At 42.6% G+C, this 17,646-nt stretch overlaps 1 protein-coding gene across 1 annotated transcript; it reads left to right on the top strand.

The window, feature by feature from the left end:
• Positions 1-3,094: 3,094 nt before the first annotated feature.
• LOC145803138 (uncharacterized) lies at positions 3,095-4,494 on the top strand. Its single transcript, XM_082896481.1, has 3 exons — positions 3,095-3,538; positions 3,621-3,719; positions 3,927-4,494. The coding sequence occupies exons 1-3, from the start codon at positions 3,134-3,136 to the stop codon at positions 4,341-4,343; spliced, it is 921 nt and encodes a 306-aa protein (XP_082752607.1). The 5' UTR covers positions 3,095-3,133; the 3' UTR covers positions 4,344-4,494.
• Positions 4,495-17,646: the final 13,152 nt, after the last annotated feature.

The following is a 17,646-nucleotide window of genomic DNA, read 5'->3' as shown; positions in this document are numbered from 1 at the left end:
CACCCCCTAGCCGGCCGGCTAGGGGTCAAAAGGGTCAACCATCTTTTCTGGCCGGCCAGGTATTGGGGAGGTAGGCCTTTGTGTGTACAACACAACCATGTAATTGAAATTCCAAGAAAGTGGGCCCAAGGGGTTCAACAGTGGCGCGGAAAGAGGGGTTCAAAAGGGTCAAGTGACCTTAATGGCCGGCCATGAACTTTTAGGGGCCTCTCAGATGTGTAGATCACAGATATGTGGTTGAAAGTTCGAGAAAAAGGGTCCAAGGGGTTCAACATTAGCCCGGAAGAAAGGGGTCAAAAGGGTCAGGTGACCTTAATGGCCGGCCATGAACTTTTAGGGGCCTCTCAGATGTGTAGATCACAGATATGTGGTTGAAAGTTGGCAACGCTGGCTCTAAGGTATTCAACATTAGCCCGGAAGTTGGAAAAACGGGCGCCGGGAGGCTCCGGAGGAGAGATAACTGGTTGCTGCAACAATTGCTGGCCTCCCACCCTTCAGTGACCTTCCCTGTGATAAAACAGAGGTACCTGCCAAAAATGGACGAAAACCATTGCAAAACGAATGTTCCGGGGCCAAAACACGCATTTCGAGGTCCCGGAAATGGGCTGTTAAGCACCGAAAATTGTATTTGACCTCGAAGTGGGTTTCTCAGCCCTCAGTGTCCCTCAAAATGGATGAAATAGGATGTATGCCAAAAATCAAAGCAAACGGAGATGGTTAGGTGGTCCCGAACCGAGGCACACGGCCTGACGGCTCCGAAAACCGGGAACCGGACTCCGAAATGGGCAAAATGGCCTACGGCCACCAAATGTAGCCTACGGACATTGAGAGATGGTCTACGGGACCTCTCCCTCCCCTCAGGAAAAGAAACGGAGAAAACCGAGTCTGGCTCGCAAACCGAGACAAGGCACAGAAAAGGGTTTGGAAGTCCGGAGGCAGGGCTCACAGCCGCGACTCTGAAACTTCTGAACAAGCACATTATGCAACATCACCAAGCGCTTAATCGGTGACGTCTGAGTCTTAAGGTCGGTCAAAAATGGGGTGTCTACAGTTGCCCCTCTTTGACAGAACTCGGAAGTCACAAGTGACGGGAGTGAATGTCAAAGCCTAGAGACGACCCATTTTTGACAAGGCCGAAGACTCAGACAAACATACAAGATAGAAAAAGATGTGCCCGCAGGCATGCCCGCAGGCAGGGGGCAAAATGCAAATGATATGCAAGAAGCCGAAGGTAGCCCGATGATCGTGCAAATGCAGCTAGCTGTAATGAGGCAAGTATTCGCAAATAGATGCAACAATTTTAAGCAAGAATGCAAAGCGACAACTACATTTCATACAGTTAAGAACGCGGGGGATTATTCAATCCCCGCCATGTCTCACACGGAGAAGATACAATACCTGCGTGATTCGTCTGGTCGCACCAACCTCAATTGAACCGTACATACAATATCGTGCCTGCAAGAGAGAGAAATTGCAACAAGCACAATATGCTAACAGCATATATTCAATGTGATTTCGAAAGTTTGACACACGCAGTGTTGGTGAGTGGATGCATCGTAATGCAAGAATGAGATATGTGTGACGACGCATGCTCAAACACAGAGGTATACAAATATCGAGAAATGTACATGACAATGCGAGTATGTCTATGAGGATGCAAGATAGTACAAAACGAGCATGAAACAGGGTGTTCATTTGTCATGAAACAACGAGTACGGAAACGCGTGTTTCGGCGAAAGTAACTTGATCACGACCTCTGATCCACTTCTCTGAAAGGTTATAACCCATTCAAAAAAAAAATACACGTTGATTTCAATGGATGACGATGAGACACACATCAGAACTTGAAACCGAAGTCCGGACGGAGCAATTTTGCGGCCGGAAGTGTACGTTTCTTGAACTTTTTCAGGTCCCGGGAACTCCGATCTTCCTCAAAATTTGCAGAGAGCTAGGTGAGTATGTGGGGAGCATGGCCGGCCGTTTATCTTCCCAAGGGGGGGTGTCCAACCGTTTTCTAAAAAAGCTAATGGCTGGCCGGCCATTTCTGCAAAAAGCAGATGGCTGGCCAGCTATTTTTAGAGGCCGGCCGGCCGTGCCCTTTTCCCAGGGGCATTTTCGTCTTTTTGCCTCCTTTTTGCTACTAAATATGCACAACATGGACATGCAATGCAAAGACAGAAGCTAGACAGTCCCAAAAGATGCACTTTCGCAGTTATGAACATGGCCAAACAGCAAGCATAGGTAAGGGAAGCATAGCATGCAAGAATGGGGGCCAAAAGAGGGGTAAAGAAGCAAGTGGTGTAAGCAAAACTCAAACTGAAAAATTTCCTTCTACAACACTGAAGATGGACCAAAAATATGAACATTTACAGTATATGGCAGCCTCAAAATCAGTATACAAACACGCTAAAAATATGATGCAAAATAAGGCTCAAAAGGTGCTAAAACATGAAGTGTATAAACTAATCACCAAACAGAAAAAAAGTGTGAATGAAACATGAAGTATAGGCCAAAATAAGACCTCTTTCAGTTCGGACCAAGGTCCAAAAACAGAAGCAAAGAGAGCTATTAATTTATGCAAAAATGGGGCTAAATAGGGGATATAACTACAAGTGACATATGGAAACACCAAACAATGTTGAGCCCTTCTCCAATGTTTAAGAGGGGCTCAAAATATGCCTCATATCAGTTTACAACATGCTCGAAAATAAATTGCTCATAGGTCAAAAAAGGCATACAAAATCATGACATACAACATGGTCAATGAAGCAAGTATATTATGGAGAGCTCAAACAAGGTTGAGCCCTTAATGAGAAGTGATGATGAGCTCAAAATATGGTCCTTTTCAGTTAGGACCGAAGCTTGAAACCAAAAAGAAATGAGGCTTAGAAATAGATCAAAGGAAAGGGTCAAAAGGATCAAAGTGGAACTTACCCTTGAAGATCTAGACTTTGGTTGCTTCTTGGATGGATTTGCTGCTCCTTTGGCCTTCAAGAACCCTTCCTAGCTGCTGGAAATGAGATAGTGGTGGTAGAGTTTGGTGGTATAGAAGGAATGGTTCCTGGGGGAGCGCTTTCTGTGCCAGGTACGGGGGTATCTTTCCCAGGATGTTCCCGCGGTACCTCCGGCTAGTATGCGGACCGCTGACGGGCTCTCTTACTCAGAGGTAGTCGGCGCCATGCTAGGCAGCGATGCTTTGTTATATGTTGCGGAGGGGGACTACGCCACCTATCGTCACATATATTTGATGCCTCCATTGACAGAGGCTCGTATTCCGATGATGAGACCTGCCGGTATGTCATCCTCGGATCAGGCTCAGGCTCGGGCTACAGACATCCCTTCTTCTAGCAGGGCTGGCGCATCTAGAGGTGGGAGTAGACCGTTTCCTCCGAACCCGTCGATTCATCCTCATCTGGGATGGCCAGATATGCCTACTGAGTTGATGGCGTGGCAGTATGGGACTAGCTCTCCGATTCCAGTTCCACTAGAGCCTCGGATGCCCAGTGATCGATATGCCATTGATCCGGACTCACCGCCGGTATGCTCCACTTTCGTCATTCATCATTTCAGATGTTTAGATACTCATTTGTTCACTGATGAGTACGAACTCATTTTTGCAGCCATCGCGAGGGTACATGGAGGAGATGGTTGAGCTGGTGGCCACACTCGAGGGCATGGTCCTACGCAGGGAGGCACAGTTGTCTGTTGCGGGCATTCAGGTACCCTTCAGTTTTTGGCATTGATCATACTTCTGATGACATGCTGATTTCTACTGCATCGATAGACTACTTGTGTAGAGCACATCTGACACACACCTCACTTGTACACTGTATTTACATGCACCCACTTTATGTAGCTTTTGCTTGTATCTGCATCTGATGTATATATTCGGACTGATGTATTTGAATTGAACTCTTTGTTTTCAGATGCCTTCATGGTCCGGTCAGCCACAGACCAGGCCACCTGGGCCTCATTGGGGAGCTGGGCCATCTGGGCCTTATCAGGGAGCTGGGCCATCCGGGCCTTATCAGGGGGAGGGGTCATCTCGGCCTTCCCGAGGAGCCGGGCCATCTAGGCCATTTCGAGGAGCTCGAGGGGGACCTGTCCGCAGACGCAGGGCTCATGTTGTGGAGGTGGAGTCTGATGAGGAGGAGGAGGAGGAGGCTACCGACCGTCAGTTCGAGACATCTGTCGAGGAGGGAGGCTCCGGTTTTGGCTCGGGGAACAGAGGCGAGGCTGAGGAGGATCCTGAGGACGACAGCTCCGACTCTGATGATGGTGTGGAGGTTGTTCCACAAAAGAGGACCAGGCGGGCTTCTCGTTCCCGTTCCCGAGGATTTTGATGTTGTTATTTCCATGCTTTATTTTTCTTTTTACTAGTAGTTTGTAGCACTTTGCACATTGTTAGGCAGTTTTGTTTTTGTAAAACCTGTACCTTTTGTTCGTTGTAAAGCATGATGAAATGAAATAGCTTTTGAAAAGGTGTTTGTATTTTGAACTTTTAGTATCGTATCGCATCAATTTGTTTTGCACAAGAAATGAATTTGAATGGTAATGCGCATTGTAATCACCAAATCAGGTAGTGAACCGACGCAACAAACTAAACAACCCAACTTACTAAGATATAACAGAATCTATAGCAAGTTTACAACTCGATAAGCAAAAAGCAACAATGCAAACAAACAAGACTTTAACAAAATTTGCTTAAACAGAGAGCAAGGACTCAAAACACAAAACACGTCCGCTCGACAAACAACTCGATAAACAAAGTACAACAACTCGATAAGCAAAAAGCTCAAAAACAAAAGGTGTACTTCTGACGATCTGGGCATCGGAACGCGTCTGAAATGAAGGCCTTCGGCTCTCCTGTTGTATGGTAATGCTTGGAGTTCTCCTTCGAAGAGCAAGACAAGGCCGAGGGGACACACTGCAACATTGCCAGTCATCCATGGGAGCTGGCCGGCCAGAGATATGCCACGGCATGGAGGACTAGAGAGTTTCTGGCCCCTGTTTCAACCTTCAGTTGCGCTTTGTTAGATGAATATGTGGATTGGCTCAAAAAAGGAGGTACAAGTTGGGCCCAGCTTGGCATCAGATATCCCGTCCAACTCTGGAGTGGGACACAGAGATACTTGATTCAACTATGCCCCAAATTTATTGCTTATTAGTATTTTCAAGTTTTCTTTATGATTGTACTAAAAAGCAACCTCGATTGTAATGCAAGAGCAGGAGAACTCCATTTTGAAATCAATGAAATTGAAAGTTATGGTACTGAAAATTTTCCACTTTTGGTCCAAAAATGGTCTTAGTCGTGAAAAGATTGATTTGAACAAAGTCAACTTTTATTAAAACTTTTCAAAACTATTTTCGATGTGGATCAGAATTGGACACGCCGAAAATCTGTCACTGAAATGCACAACCCCAGATCCCTGCAACTGGAAAGTTGCCCCCTAGTTTGAAGAACAATGCGGCACTCCAAAGCAACGGAAAGTTGCCCCTTGTCTGAGTAACTTTGCACCGTCATGGCAACGGAAAGTTGCCCCTAGTTTGAACAGCACTGTACCGGAGATCATGATAAATGCTGATGGATAAAGATGACTGAGATGATTAATATGGACAGAGTTGATCGGGGAAAAGTTTATGACTGAACTTCAGGACGAAGCTGCCTACGTATCCCAAAGATGGGAATCAAGTCTTACGTAGTTCAGGCTTAGGTTCGCTCGAGTATTTTCACTCTCCTTTTGCGCTCTAACTTTTGCCAAGGCCGCCCTTTGCGGGTTTTCAACCTTGCGAGCTCAGTTTTTATGTTTTCTAATTTTTTGTGCCCTGAATCTTGCCTAGGTCGCCCTTTCGGGTTTTCGGCCTAGCGAGCCTCTCAAGGATAGTATTTCTTCAACTTGTCCATATTGATCGGTTGTGAGAACTCCAAGCCATCTAGATCCATCAGAACCACAGCCCCACCTGACCAGATAGCTTTGATGATATAAGGACCAGTCCAATTGGGTTTGAACTTGCCCCTTGGGTCGTGGATGGGAGCTCGGTTGTCTTTGAGTACCAAATCTCCCTCTTTCAGATTCCTGGACTTAACCTTCTTGTTGAAAGCCCGGGCAATTCTGCGTTGATAGCCTTGGATGTGGTACAGTGCTTTCAGTCTTCTTTCATCAAAAAGCATGAGTTCTTCGAATCTGCTTTGCTGCCAATCTGCTTCGGCTATTTGGCATTCAGCCAATACTCGTAATGATGGGACCTCAATTTCAATGGGTAGAACAGCCTCCATTCCATAGACCAATGAATATGGAGTTGCTCCAGTAGAAGTTCTGATTGAAGTCCTGTAGCCCCACAGAGCAAATGGCAGCTTGTCTGGCCAATCTCGATAGGTTTCCACCATCTTCTGTAGTATATGCTTGATATTCTTGTTGGCGGCCTCAACCGCTCCGTTGGTCTGCGGCCTGTATGTAGAGGACTTATGGAAAGCCACATTGTATTTCTCCAACAAGTCTATCACTTCTTTCTTGAAGTGGGAACCATTGTCTGAAATTATTTCGTTTGGCACCCCGTAGCGACAGATGATGTTGTTCCTGATGAACTTTGCGACATGCGACGCCTTCAACACTGCGTATGATTGGGCCTCGACCCACTTTGTGAAATAATCTATCGCTACTAGGATAAACTCATGCCCGTTGGACCCCTTCGGGGTAACAGCTCCGATCACATCAATTCCCCAGACTGAAAAAGGCCACGGCGAAGTCATGTTGTATAGTTTTGACGGTGGGATGTTCATGCGATTTGCATGAATTTGACATTTGTGGCATCGCCGAACAAAACCAATGCAATCCTCCTCCATGGTTGACCAGTAGTAGCCCTGTCTGAGGATCTTTCTGGCCAGCATTACTCCATTCATGTGTGCACCGCACTCCCCCCCATGGATGGCTTCCATCAGGCGTTTTGACTCTTCAGCTTCTACGCAGAGCTTATGCATTCCCAGATGACCCCTTTTGTACAGCTTTCCCCCGCAGATAACGAACTGAGCAGCCATTCTTCTGACAGCTATAGGCCATTTCGGATGCCTAATGTTGCATTTCGGGTCATTTCCTTACATTTCATGTCATTTCACTTCATTTCGGGACTGTTTTCCCCCATATTTTGTTGCTGAAATTCCATTAGCATGCTTACATATCATTTTCCATGTCATTCGCATCGCTTTTGCATTGCCTCGGTTTGCGTGCCCGTGTGCACGCATTTCGAGGCACTTCATTTTCTGCCATCGGCATCCGATGTGAGTGTGGCTGAGGCTCACTTGTGTTGGTATAAGCCCATTTGTCATTTTCCATGTCATTTGCATTGCGTATGCATTGCCTCGGTTTGCGTGCCCGTGTGCACGCATTTCGAGGCACTTCATTTTCTGCCATCGGCATCCGATGTGAGTGTGGCTGAGGCTCACTTGTGTTGGTATAAGCCCATTTGTCATTTTCCATGTCATTTGCATTGCGTATGCATTGCCTCGGTTTGCGTGCCCGTGTGCACGCATTTCGAGGCACTTCATTTTCTGCCATCGGCATCCGATGTGAGTGTGGCTGAGGCTCACTTGTGTTGGTATAAGCCCATTTGTCATTTTCCATGCCATTTTCATTGCATTTATCATCGCCTCGATTTGCGTGCCCGTGTGCACGTACTTCGAGGCATCTCATTTTCATTGCATTTATCATCGCATCGATTTGCGTGCCCGTGTGCACGTACTTCGAGGCATCTCATTTTTATTGCATTTATCATCGCCTCGATTTGCGTGCCCGTGTGCACGTACTTCGAGGCATCTCGTTTTCATTGCATTTATCATCGCCTCGATTTGCGTGCCCGTATGCACGTACTTCGAGGCATCTCATTTTCATTGTATCTGCCATCGCCTCGGTTTGCGTGCCCGTGTGCATGCATTTCGAGGCACCTCATTTTTAGCACTGTGTATGTTAGGATCACATCTTAGTTACATTTCATGCATATCATGCATATTGCATCGTGTCCGGGATAGGAGTTAGTCCGGGCACGGGAATCGAGGTACATTTCGTACTCCGAGTGACGGAATGTGTCTCAATTCCCCAGTCACCGACACTCCGGATTATCCATGATGGAGTTAGGTTTTAGCTGTAGTTTCATGTGCATTTATCCTATATTGAGTTGTGCATTTCGATTACTCGGCCATCATGCCTCGGTTTGTGCGATTGGTGGCACGAGGATCGAGACATGCATATATCTGTGCAAATACATTGCTATGCCCCTTTCCTGCTCTCTGTTGCAGCAAAATCAGGAATCAACAACTTTTCGGGACTTGGCGCGCATTTCAAGAACGGGTGTAAACAGAGGCTAATTGGGGCATTCCGGTGGATTTCCGCGCAAGACAATCCGGACATGCATCATCCATCAGAAGCAAGGCAGTCCCTGGCTTGCACGCCAGTTTATTTGCTTTCTAGTTAATTCATTAATTAGAATTCTGTAATATTCTTTTATTCGGGACTGTAATATTCGGACTGTATATTTATTCGGACCCTCCGAGCGAGGGCACAACTGTAATAAGTGTGGGTGAGTGTGATGTATGTCTTCCAACCCCACGTCTTTCTCCCTTTTATTTATCCGCTTTTGATGGTTAGATTAGGGCATATTTTAATTAGCATACAGTATGACAGCATGTTTACATCATTCATCTATATTGCATGCATCGGGCTCGGCGCATCATACTAACTGCATTGTACTGTCAATACCAAGTTGAATACATGTTAGTTGTAGCATTTCATATGCCATCTTAGAATAGCCGAGCCTACTACAATTGCATTTTGCATGTGTTGCATTAGGCATTTTTGTATACTTAGGATCATGCATGATTTCTAATGTAGTTTCTGTTTTTGGCTTGGAGTACTCGGTAAGCTTTATGCTTTAGCATCCTTGCATGCGTGTGAGTGTCGCCATGAATAGCATGCTCACCATGAGGCTATGTGCTTATCTGATATAACTGCCTGAATGCCTGTGGGTGAAGGTTGGGTTATCTGAATTGGAATAAATCATCAAATGTTTCAAGCCTACCTGCGGGTAGCAAATCGTTTTCAAAAACAAACAAGAAGTGTTTTATTCCAATCCAGGCGACCTGGTCTATATTTATATGCTGTGCGCATCACATAGTAACCTAGGCTAATAAACCGGAATAAGAATTCACAATGTTTTCAAAAATTGCTATCATGATTAGTAGAGGCCGGTCTATGACCGGGCGAGCGGGGGTGCTCACGAAGTGACCTTCCCCAATCGTACCCAAGTTCCCGAGCCGAGGCAACTTTGGTAATGACGGACACGTGGCCTTTTGGCACCGAGTCAGGGTTTCCTAAATTTCCCAAATTAAAATATTTAGGTGGCGACTCTGTATCTGGCAAAGCAGTCCATGTTTGGCACTTCTTTCAAAAATCTGTTTTCTCAAAACGATTTGCCGGATTTGGACTCTTTGGTTCAGACATAGAACCGTGACTGACAAAAGTCGAGTCCGAGCTGTAGCGAGGTCCCCCGCGGGCTTGTTACAACCTCCCAGGCTCTCTAGTAGCCGCCAACTATGTTCCCCCGCCCGTGGGAGGTCGCGCTCATGTAGCAATAGAGGGTAGCCAAGCTGGCGCCACCCCAATCATACCGACTAACCTGTGTGAGGTCTGCCAGGGCACCCAGCAGATATAGCCCAACAGTGTTCCCCCTGTCGGAGAACAGAGTGGTCCTGAAGAGGAACATCAGAAACCCGCGGGCGTACTGTGTAATCTCCTCCAGAGTCTCAGGCTCAGTATGCCTAAAATGTGAAGAAAACCAAGTATACCGGACTCGGCCTGAGGATCGCTCGACCGGTGGATGAGCTCCCAGTAAGTAGATCCAAGCGGCCTCCCACTGGCCCATATCCTCGTCATATGGGATCGCCCAGCCTCCCACGTCAAGGCCGGTCAGTATGGCAAAGTCGAATGGGGTCATGGTCATATCCCCAGCAGATGAGAAATGAAAAGAGTTGGTGGTGTCCCACCACCTCTCCACCAGGGCGCCCATCAGCGTCCTGCTAGCTGGAAAACGAGATATCCCGGCACAAAAGGGCCCGAATCCGGCTAGATCAACCCAATCGCGGACGGCCTCTGGGAGCTCCGCGTACCAATCTCTCGCAATAATGGAGCCGTATCCCCGTGTAACACGGGAGGACACCTGCATTCACGGTGAATACATATATTCAGTTTCAGAATGAAATAAACAAGCTGCGTGCAAATGAGATCTACAAGTTGCGTGCAAATGAAATGTATAAGCTATATGCAAAATCAAATCAGAATTCAAGTGTTTGGGCTGCGTGTTCAACTCTCAACTAGTGGACTGTGTGTTCACCTCAAAGTTCGAGCCGAGTGTTCAACATCAAAATATTTGGGTTGTGTGTTCAGATTTCAATAAGTGTGGGTTGTGTGTTCACCTTCAACTTGGGCTGCGTGTTCAGAAATTCTGAGTTTGGGCTGTGTGTTCTACTCTCAACAAGTGTGTGCTGTGTGTTCACCTTCAACTTGGGCTGCGTGTTCAGAAATTCAGAGTTTGGGCTGTGTGTTCTACTCTCAATAAGTGTGCGCTGTGTGCTCACCTTCAACTAGGGCTGCGTGTTCAGAAATTCAGAGTTTGGGCTATGTGTTCTACTCCCAACAAGTGTGTGCTGTGTGCTCACCTTCAACTTAAGCCGCGTGTTCAGAAATTCAGAGTGTGGGCTGTGTGTTCAACTGTCAACATATATGTGTGCTGTGTGTTCACCATCAGGTTATGGGCTACGTGATCAGAAATTCAAGCGTTTAAAACACAAACAGAATACTCTATCATGGGCTAAGCGTCAGAACAAGCTACGTGCTAAAAGGAGCAGATGTGCATAACAAGAGGCATGAAACGTACAAAAATGCGGAATACGTTGCAGAAATGTAAAAAAGGCAAAGTAAATACCTCTCGTGCCTCATGAGAGAGGTGAGACTCCAGCTCCCGCAAAAGCAGATCCCCAGGCGCTCGATCATCAAAGTCAGTGAAGTGATAAAAAATAGCCCGTGGAAGGATATGTGCTCGAGGGGCGTACCTCTCGGTTATGAAAGGTCGGACCCTCGGAGGCAAAGCCATAATGTCGGGATCATCCCCGGCGCCCGGAGGACCTCCACCGTGAGGAAAATGACCGGCCATTTCAGAAAAACTGCAAAAGGAGCAAAAATGAGCAAAACGAGCCAAAATTAAAAAAAAAAAAAGTCAACAAAAGTCAACTCTCGGGAAATGAAAAGGTCAACAAAAGTCAACCCTCGAGGAAATCTTCCAAATGTTAAGACAAACTTACCTCAAGTGGTGAAAATGAGAAAAGAAGCACCGAAATCAAAATCTAATCGGTCCAAAGTGATGAAAACTGAAAGATTTCGCGAAAACAACTTGCGTGGGACGTTGGAAAACGCGTATAGAGCACAGATCTGAAGGGGAAAATGGTCTAGGAAGGTAGAGAAAGTGTTTTCGGAGCTGAGGTTGTGAGAAATGAGGCTTTGGCCGAGTGTATTTAAAGAAATGAGAGTGAAAGGATCGAACTGCCCCGGATTTGGGCTAAGTGGTCGGCCGACCACCTTTTGTGGCAGGCCGACCACCCCCTTTGCAAAATGCTGGTCGGTGGCCTCTCCCTGGGACGAGACCTGGTCGGTGGTGTTCCCCAAGTGCCCACCAAGCTCTTTGCAAATTTTGGGAAGGATTGGAGTCCCCGAGACCTGAAAAAGTACAAGAAAAGTGCACTTTCCGTCGCGAAAATCGACTCCAACTTTCGATGCGTTTTTCGTCATTACTCGTCAAAAGTGAGATGTATCCTTTTCGAACATGTTGCGACCCCTCCGGGAGATAAACCGAAGGTCGCAATCGAGTCACCCTCATCAAAAACTCGCATTTCTTTGCTCGTCGTTTTACGATAAATTCGCATTCGAATTCACATTTATTCTGCATTGTTATGCACGTCACTCGCATTCTCATGCACACCACTCATGCTATTGTGCACGTTTCACAAGTGTTGTCAAATCCCCGTGCTTAACCCGCGTTGTCACGCGCGTTACTCCTCGCATTGCGATGCACCTTTCTATCGGCGCCGCGATTGTCTGCATTCAATATCGCTTTGAACATGTGTTGTTAAATATATTGTGCTTGTTGAGTTTCTTCCTTTTGCAGGCACGATATTGTATGTATGGTTCATTTGAGGCTGGTGCGACCAGACGAACCGCGCAGGTATTGTATCTTCTCCGTGTGAGACGTGGCGAGAATTGAATAATTCTCCACATTCTTAACTGCATGAAATGTAGTTGTTGCTTTGCATTCTTGCTTAAAACTGTTGCATCTATTGTGAATATGTGCTTCATTACAGCTTGCTGCATTTGCATGATCATTGAGTTACCTTCGGCTTCTTGCATTGTCGGTTGCATTTTGCCCCTGCCTGCGGGCACATCTCTATTCATCTCACCTGTTTGTCTAAGTCTTCGGCCTTGTCAAAAATAGGTCGTCTCTGGCCTTTGACATTCACTCCCGTCACTTATGACTTCCGAGTTCTGTCAAAGAGGGGCAACTGTAGACACCCCATTTTTGATCGGCCTTAAGACTCAGACGTCACTGATTGAGCGCTCGGTGATATTGCATATTGTGCTCGTCCAGAAGTTTCAGAGTCCCGGCTGCAAGCCTTGCCTCCGGACTTCCGGACTCTTTCGTGCCTTGTCTCGGTTTACAAACCAGGCTTTGTTTTCTCTGTTTTCTCTTCTAGAAGGGAGAGAGAGGTCTCGTAGATCATGTCTCAGTGGCCGTAGGCTACGTTTCGTGGTCGTAGGCCATTTTTCCCATTTCGAAGCCCGGTTTCTGGTTTTTCAGAGCCGACGGCCGTGTGCCTCCGTTCGGGACCGCCAAACCACCTCCGTTTGCTCTGTTTTTTGGAATACACCTTATTTCCTCCCTTTTGAGGAACACTGGGGTCCGAGAGACCAACTTCGTGGTCGAACGCCACCTCTGGTGCTTAACAGCCCATTTTCGGGGCCCCGGGCCGCGCGTTTCGGTCCCCGAACCTCCATTTTGCATCCGTTTTGGTTCATTTTTGGTGGAGGCCTTATTTTCATAGTTAGGAAGCTTGTAGGAGGGTGGGAGGCCAGCAATTGTTCGGAAAAGCCAGCTTTATTTCTTCATCGCTCTCCGACGCCCGTTTTCCTCACTTGAAAGTCAATGTTGACCACCCCGGGACCACTTTCTTGAACCCTAAACCCCATATTTGTGTTGTACACACCTGGGAGGCCACCAATATTTGGTGGCCGACCAGTAATTGTGCCTGACCCTTTTGACCCCCTCTAAAAAATGGTCTTTTCACCCTAAGATTATCTAAGTGTTTTTACCCCAACTTAGGCAATGAGACCTCCATGCAATGAGCAGTTACAGAGATATAGCAAGCACATAGCCTCATGATAATATCCTAAACATAATAAGAAACAATCACAAGTAGGATGCAGAGATAAAAGAAGCTCACCTAGTACTCCTCCACACCATGCCAAGAGCGTAAAAGGTTAGAAAACAATGCATGATCGTAGATACAATCTCTAATGCAAGGTTCACACTCAATGCGTGACACTAGTAAGGTGGCATATGAATCATCAAAGCACGTATCACGTAACTTAAAATAAAGATGGTTCGGATTTAAATGCATGTTTCTCATATGAAATGATGACATTTATGTTAAATCTAAACCATCAAGGAATAGAAAGGGTAGAGAGAATAAAAAATGAGTGTAAAGAGAAAAGAAACCCATTCCAACAGACATGAAAGTATCATGAATAGAGCTAAAAAATCACAAGACAAGGTAAAGAAAAGCTCAATGAGGATAAAGAGATTCTCACCCTCTAATGCATAAAAAGGAGTATAAGCTACCCAAATCCATGAGAAATAATGATAAGAGTGGACATTCAATCTATTCTCGAAGGGGAAGCCATATCAGGGGTTCTATATCATCAAAATGGTAAAAAAGGCAAAACTCTAGTGAGATAAGGGAGATTCTCATCCTCATACTCATAAAAAGAAGCATGAAACACTCAAATCCATGTGAGATAGGTTCGGGAAAGAGAATCTATCCCCTATCATAGAGGAAACTATGCTTGGATTTCTAAACCATAAAATCAAAATAAAGCAATTTGGGCTTGACCAAAGCCTCTACACAGGCCTCTACTAACTACAAAAATGGGGGAGAAAATGAAAGTCCAACTAAGCTAGTAGCAATATAACCAACAATCCTATATATCTCCAAAATAAAATCAAGAAAGAGAGTAGTGATAGATTTAGAATGAGAAAATGAGTGTAGAAGTAGGGATTACCTCTAGACCAGCGAAGATAGGGCCCAAGCTGATCACAAGCTCTAATCCAAGCTTCCTCTAATCAATAGAGGTCTTCTAGCTCCAAAACATCCAAGCAAAGGCAGGTAGAAAGTAATCCAAAATTCTCACCAAACTCTCTCTCTCTCTCTCTCTCTCTCTCTCTCTCTCTCTCTCTCTCTTAGTATGATTGATTCAATATTTTGAGGGAGTGATTAGAGACGATTAGGGATTAGGAAGCAACTCTAGAAAATCAGGAAGTTCCTTCCCTAAAAAAGGGTGCTTATTTTATAGGCATCGGGGGCTTGGAATATGCCTCTAGATCTTATGGATCCGAATGGCATATTCCAAGATCCTTGGGACACCTCTCAAGAAACTGCTTGGCGGACGTCATAATAGGATGCAAAGAATAAAAAATGTCCAGTCAAAAAGAAGTAACCCGATGAGTTTCCTCAGAAAATACCCCGATGATCCATATACCATAATTGTTCGGCACATTGCCCGAAAAGTGTTGGTGAATCAGAAAAGATCCGGGCACACATCCACAAGCTAAAATAGTTTGGCGTGTTGTCTGAAAAGATATTCAGTTGGCTCATTCTTATCTGACATATTTTCTTGAAAGATTTCTTCTATTTTCTCATTCATCTTGACTTTCTAAGCTATCTCTTTTGGAAAATGGATCATTGATTTTCAGAAAACATATTGCTAAGAATAGCCAAAATGAATGAAAATATGTCATTTGCCTTATAAACATTTTGAAAATGGGTTTGAAGGTCCAAGAAAATGTTTGGCCAAACTGGGTGTAGGGCGGGTTTATCACTCTCTACATCTTTGACTTGTTGTTTGGAGCAACCTTTGGTGTCTTTATCGAGAGCTTTGAGCACCTGCATCTTATGGTTGGTCAAAAATGGAATGTATAAACAACTGGTGATTCCATTTGAGTGTTTCAGAAACGGTGTGCTCTTGGGAGCTTAGTGTTGTGATTTTGGACATCCGTGCTCTAGCTTTAAAATACTATCTCTCCTTCACTTGGACTTTTTGTTCTAACAACAAGGTGGCACATTGGATAGCCAAGGCCCTAGCCTCCAATTCGTTACCTGCTTTATGGAATGTTTACCCTCCTTGTTCTTTTGTTGCTCTTTTATCTTCTAACGTAATCTCTGTTGGTGATTAATATATCTACCTTTTTCTGATAAAAAAAAAATCTAAAATGTGCACTATTGTTTTATTAGCCTTTTATCAAATGTGTCTTTCTTAAAATATGATAATGGGACATCATTCTTAAAATGTAACAATAAAACATCATTCTAATATATGTACTACTAGCCTATTACCCGAGCTATGCACGGGATAATTATAGATATTTCTATTTGTTTTAGATTTTTTTAATATATAAATTATGGTTTTTAAGATTTTTTATAAAAATAATTTAACAATCTTATCACTAACCATAGTGTATGGAAGAAGTTGAAAATGGTGTTGTAGTAACTATACATGGTTTATATCTATAATTATTTGTTTGAGTGGATTTTAAATAATGATCAAGGGATTTTGACTAAATCAATAAATGCAGGCATGTGGAAAGACATGTAGATTGAAAAAAAGTTAATAAATGCTGATCAGAGGATTTTGACAAAATCAATAAATGTTGTGTTTTTTTTTAATAAAAAATTTAGAAAATTCAGATTGGGATTATTTAGAGCCATTGAACAAATTACAATTGCATTTTTCTTTTTATGAGTTAACTTCAATCATATTAAAAAAATCAAATTATAAACAAAAAGAGATTACTTCAATCATACAAATCACAATTTTTTTAATGCTATCTAACTACAATGACATTTATATCATAATAAAAAAATAATTGAAAAAAATAACCATTAAAATAATAAATAAAAAAGATTATTTAGAAGCATTGAACAAATTACAATCACATTTTTCTTTTTGTGAGTGTTTATGTTTATCTAACTTCAATCATATTAACAAATAAAATTATAAACAAAAGGAGATAACTTCAATCATATAAATTAAATTTTTTTTAATGCTATCTAATCATCATCAATAATTAAAAAAACACAATAATTTATTTTTCAAAAAACGTAGTGAGTTAAAAAGATCAATTACAATTTTTTTGGGGGGGCAAAATACAATCTAATTATAATCAATAATTGGTACATTATATTACCCGAATGAGTACAATCCATTTTGTTTTTGAAAAAACACAGTGAGTTAAAAATCAAATCACAAATTAAGTGAATTGATAGTTAAAAAAACACAATAATTTTTTTTTCAAAAGACACAGTGAGTTAAAAAAATCAATTACAATTTTTTTTTTCAAAATACAATCTAATCATTATCAATAATTGGTACTTTAAAAATCAAATCAGAAAAAAATCAAATCAAATCACAAATATTTTTATGCTATCTAACTACAATCATATTTTTTTCATAAATAATTATAAAGAAAAACCATTAAAACAATAAATAAAAGATTAAATCACATTCAAAAAAAAGAACCATTGAATAAATTACAATCACATCACATTTTGTCCATAATAAAATAAATAAATAAATGAAAAAAAGAACCATTGACTAACTACAATCACATTAAAAAAAAAAACCATTGAACTAATTACAATCACATTTTTTTCCTTTGTGAGTGTTTATGTTTATCTAATTTCAATCATATTAAAAATAAAATTAAAATAGTAAATAAAAAGATTAAATAATATTAAAAAAAACCATTGAACTAACTACAACAATCATATTAAAAAAAAGAGCCATTGAACAAATTACAATCACTTCACATTACAATCACATTTTTTTCTTTGTGAGTATTTATGTTTATTTAACTTCAATGATATTAAAAATAAAATAAAAAGATTAAATAACATTAAAAAAAAAAAACAAAAACCATTGAACTAACTACAACAATCATATTAAAAAAAAAAGCCATTGAACAAAGTACAATCACATCACATTTTTCTCATAATAAAATAAATAAATGAAAAAAAAGAACTATTACACTAACTACAATCACATTAAAAAAAAGGAATCATTCAACTAATTATAATCACATTTTTCTCTTAGTGAGGGTTTATATTTATCTAATTTCAATCATATTAAAAAATCAAATTATAATTTTTTATTCGCTAGACAAATCACAAATATTTTTATGCGCTATCTAACTACAATATTAAAACAGTAAACAAAAGAAAAAGTTAAGAAAGAGAAAACAAAATGAAGACTTACTGTTTGCATACGTGATTACTGA

The sequence above is a fragment of the Camellia sinensis genome, chromosome 11, assembly GCF_055761805.1.
Source record: "Camellia sinensis isolate YWXY chromosome 11, ASM5576180v1, whole genome shotgun sequence".
NCBI classification, from domain to species: Eukaryota; Viridiplantae; Streptophyta; class Magnoliopsida; order Ericales; family Theaceae; genus Camellia; species Camellia sinensis.
Note: the sequence above shows the minus strand (reverse complement) of the source record. Positions and strands in the feature narration are given on the sequence as shown.

Bases quoted from the DNA above. Each gene is read 5' to 3' on its own strand.
- LOC145803138 (XM_082896481.1), top strand. From the start codon at position 3,134: ATGCGGACCGCTGACGGGCTCTCTTACTCAGAGGTAGTCGGCGCCATG. The intron at 3,539-3,620 runs GTATGCTCCACT...TCATTTTTGCAG, and splicing joins TTGATCCGGACTCACCGCCG to CCATCGCGAGGGTACATGGA. The intron at 3,720-3,926 runs GTACCCTTCAGT...CTTTGTTTTCAG, and splicing joins TGTCTGTTGCGGGCATTCAG to ATGCCTTCATGGTCCGGTCA.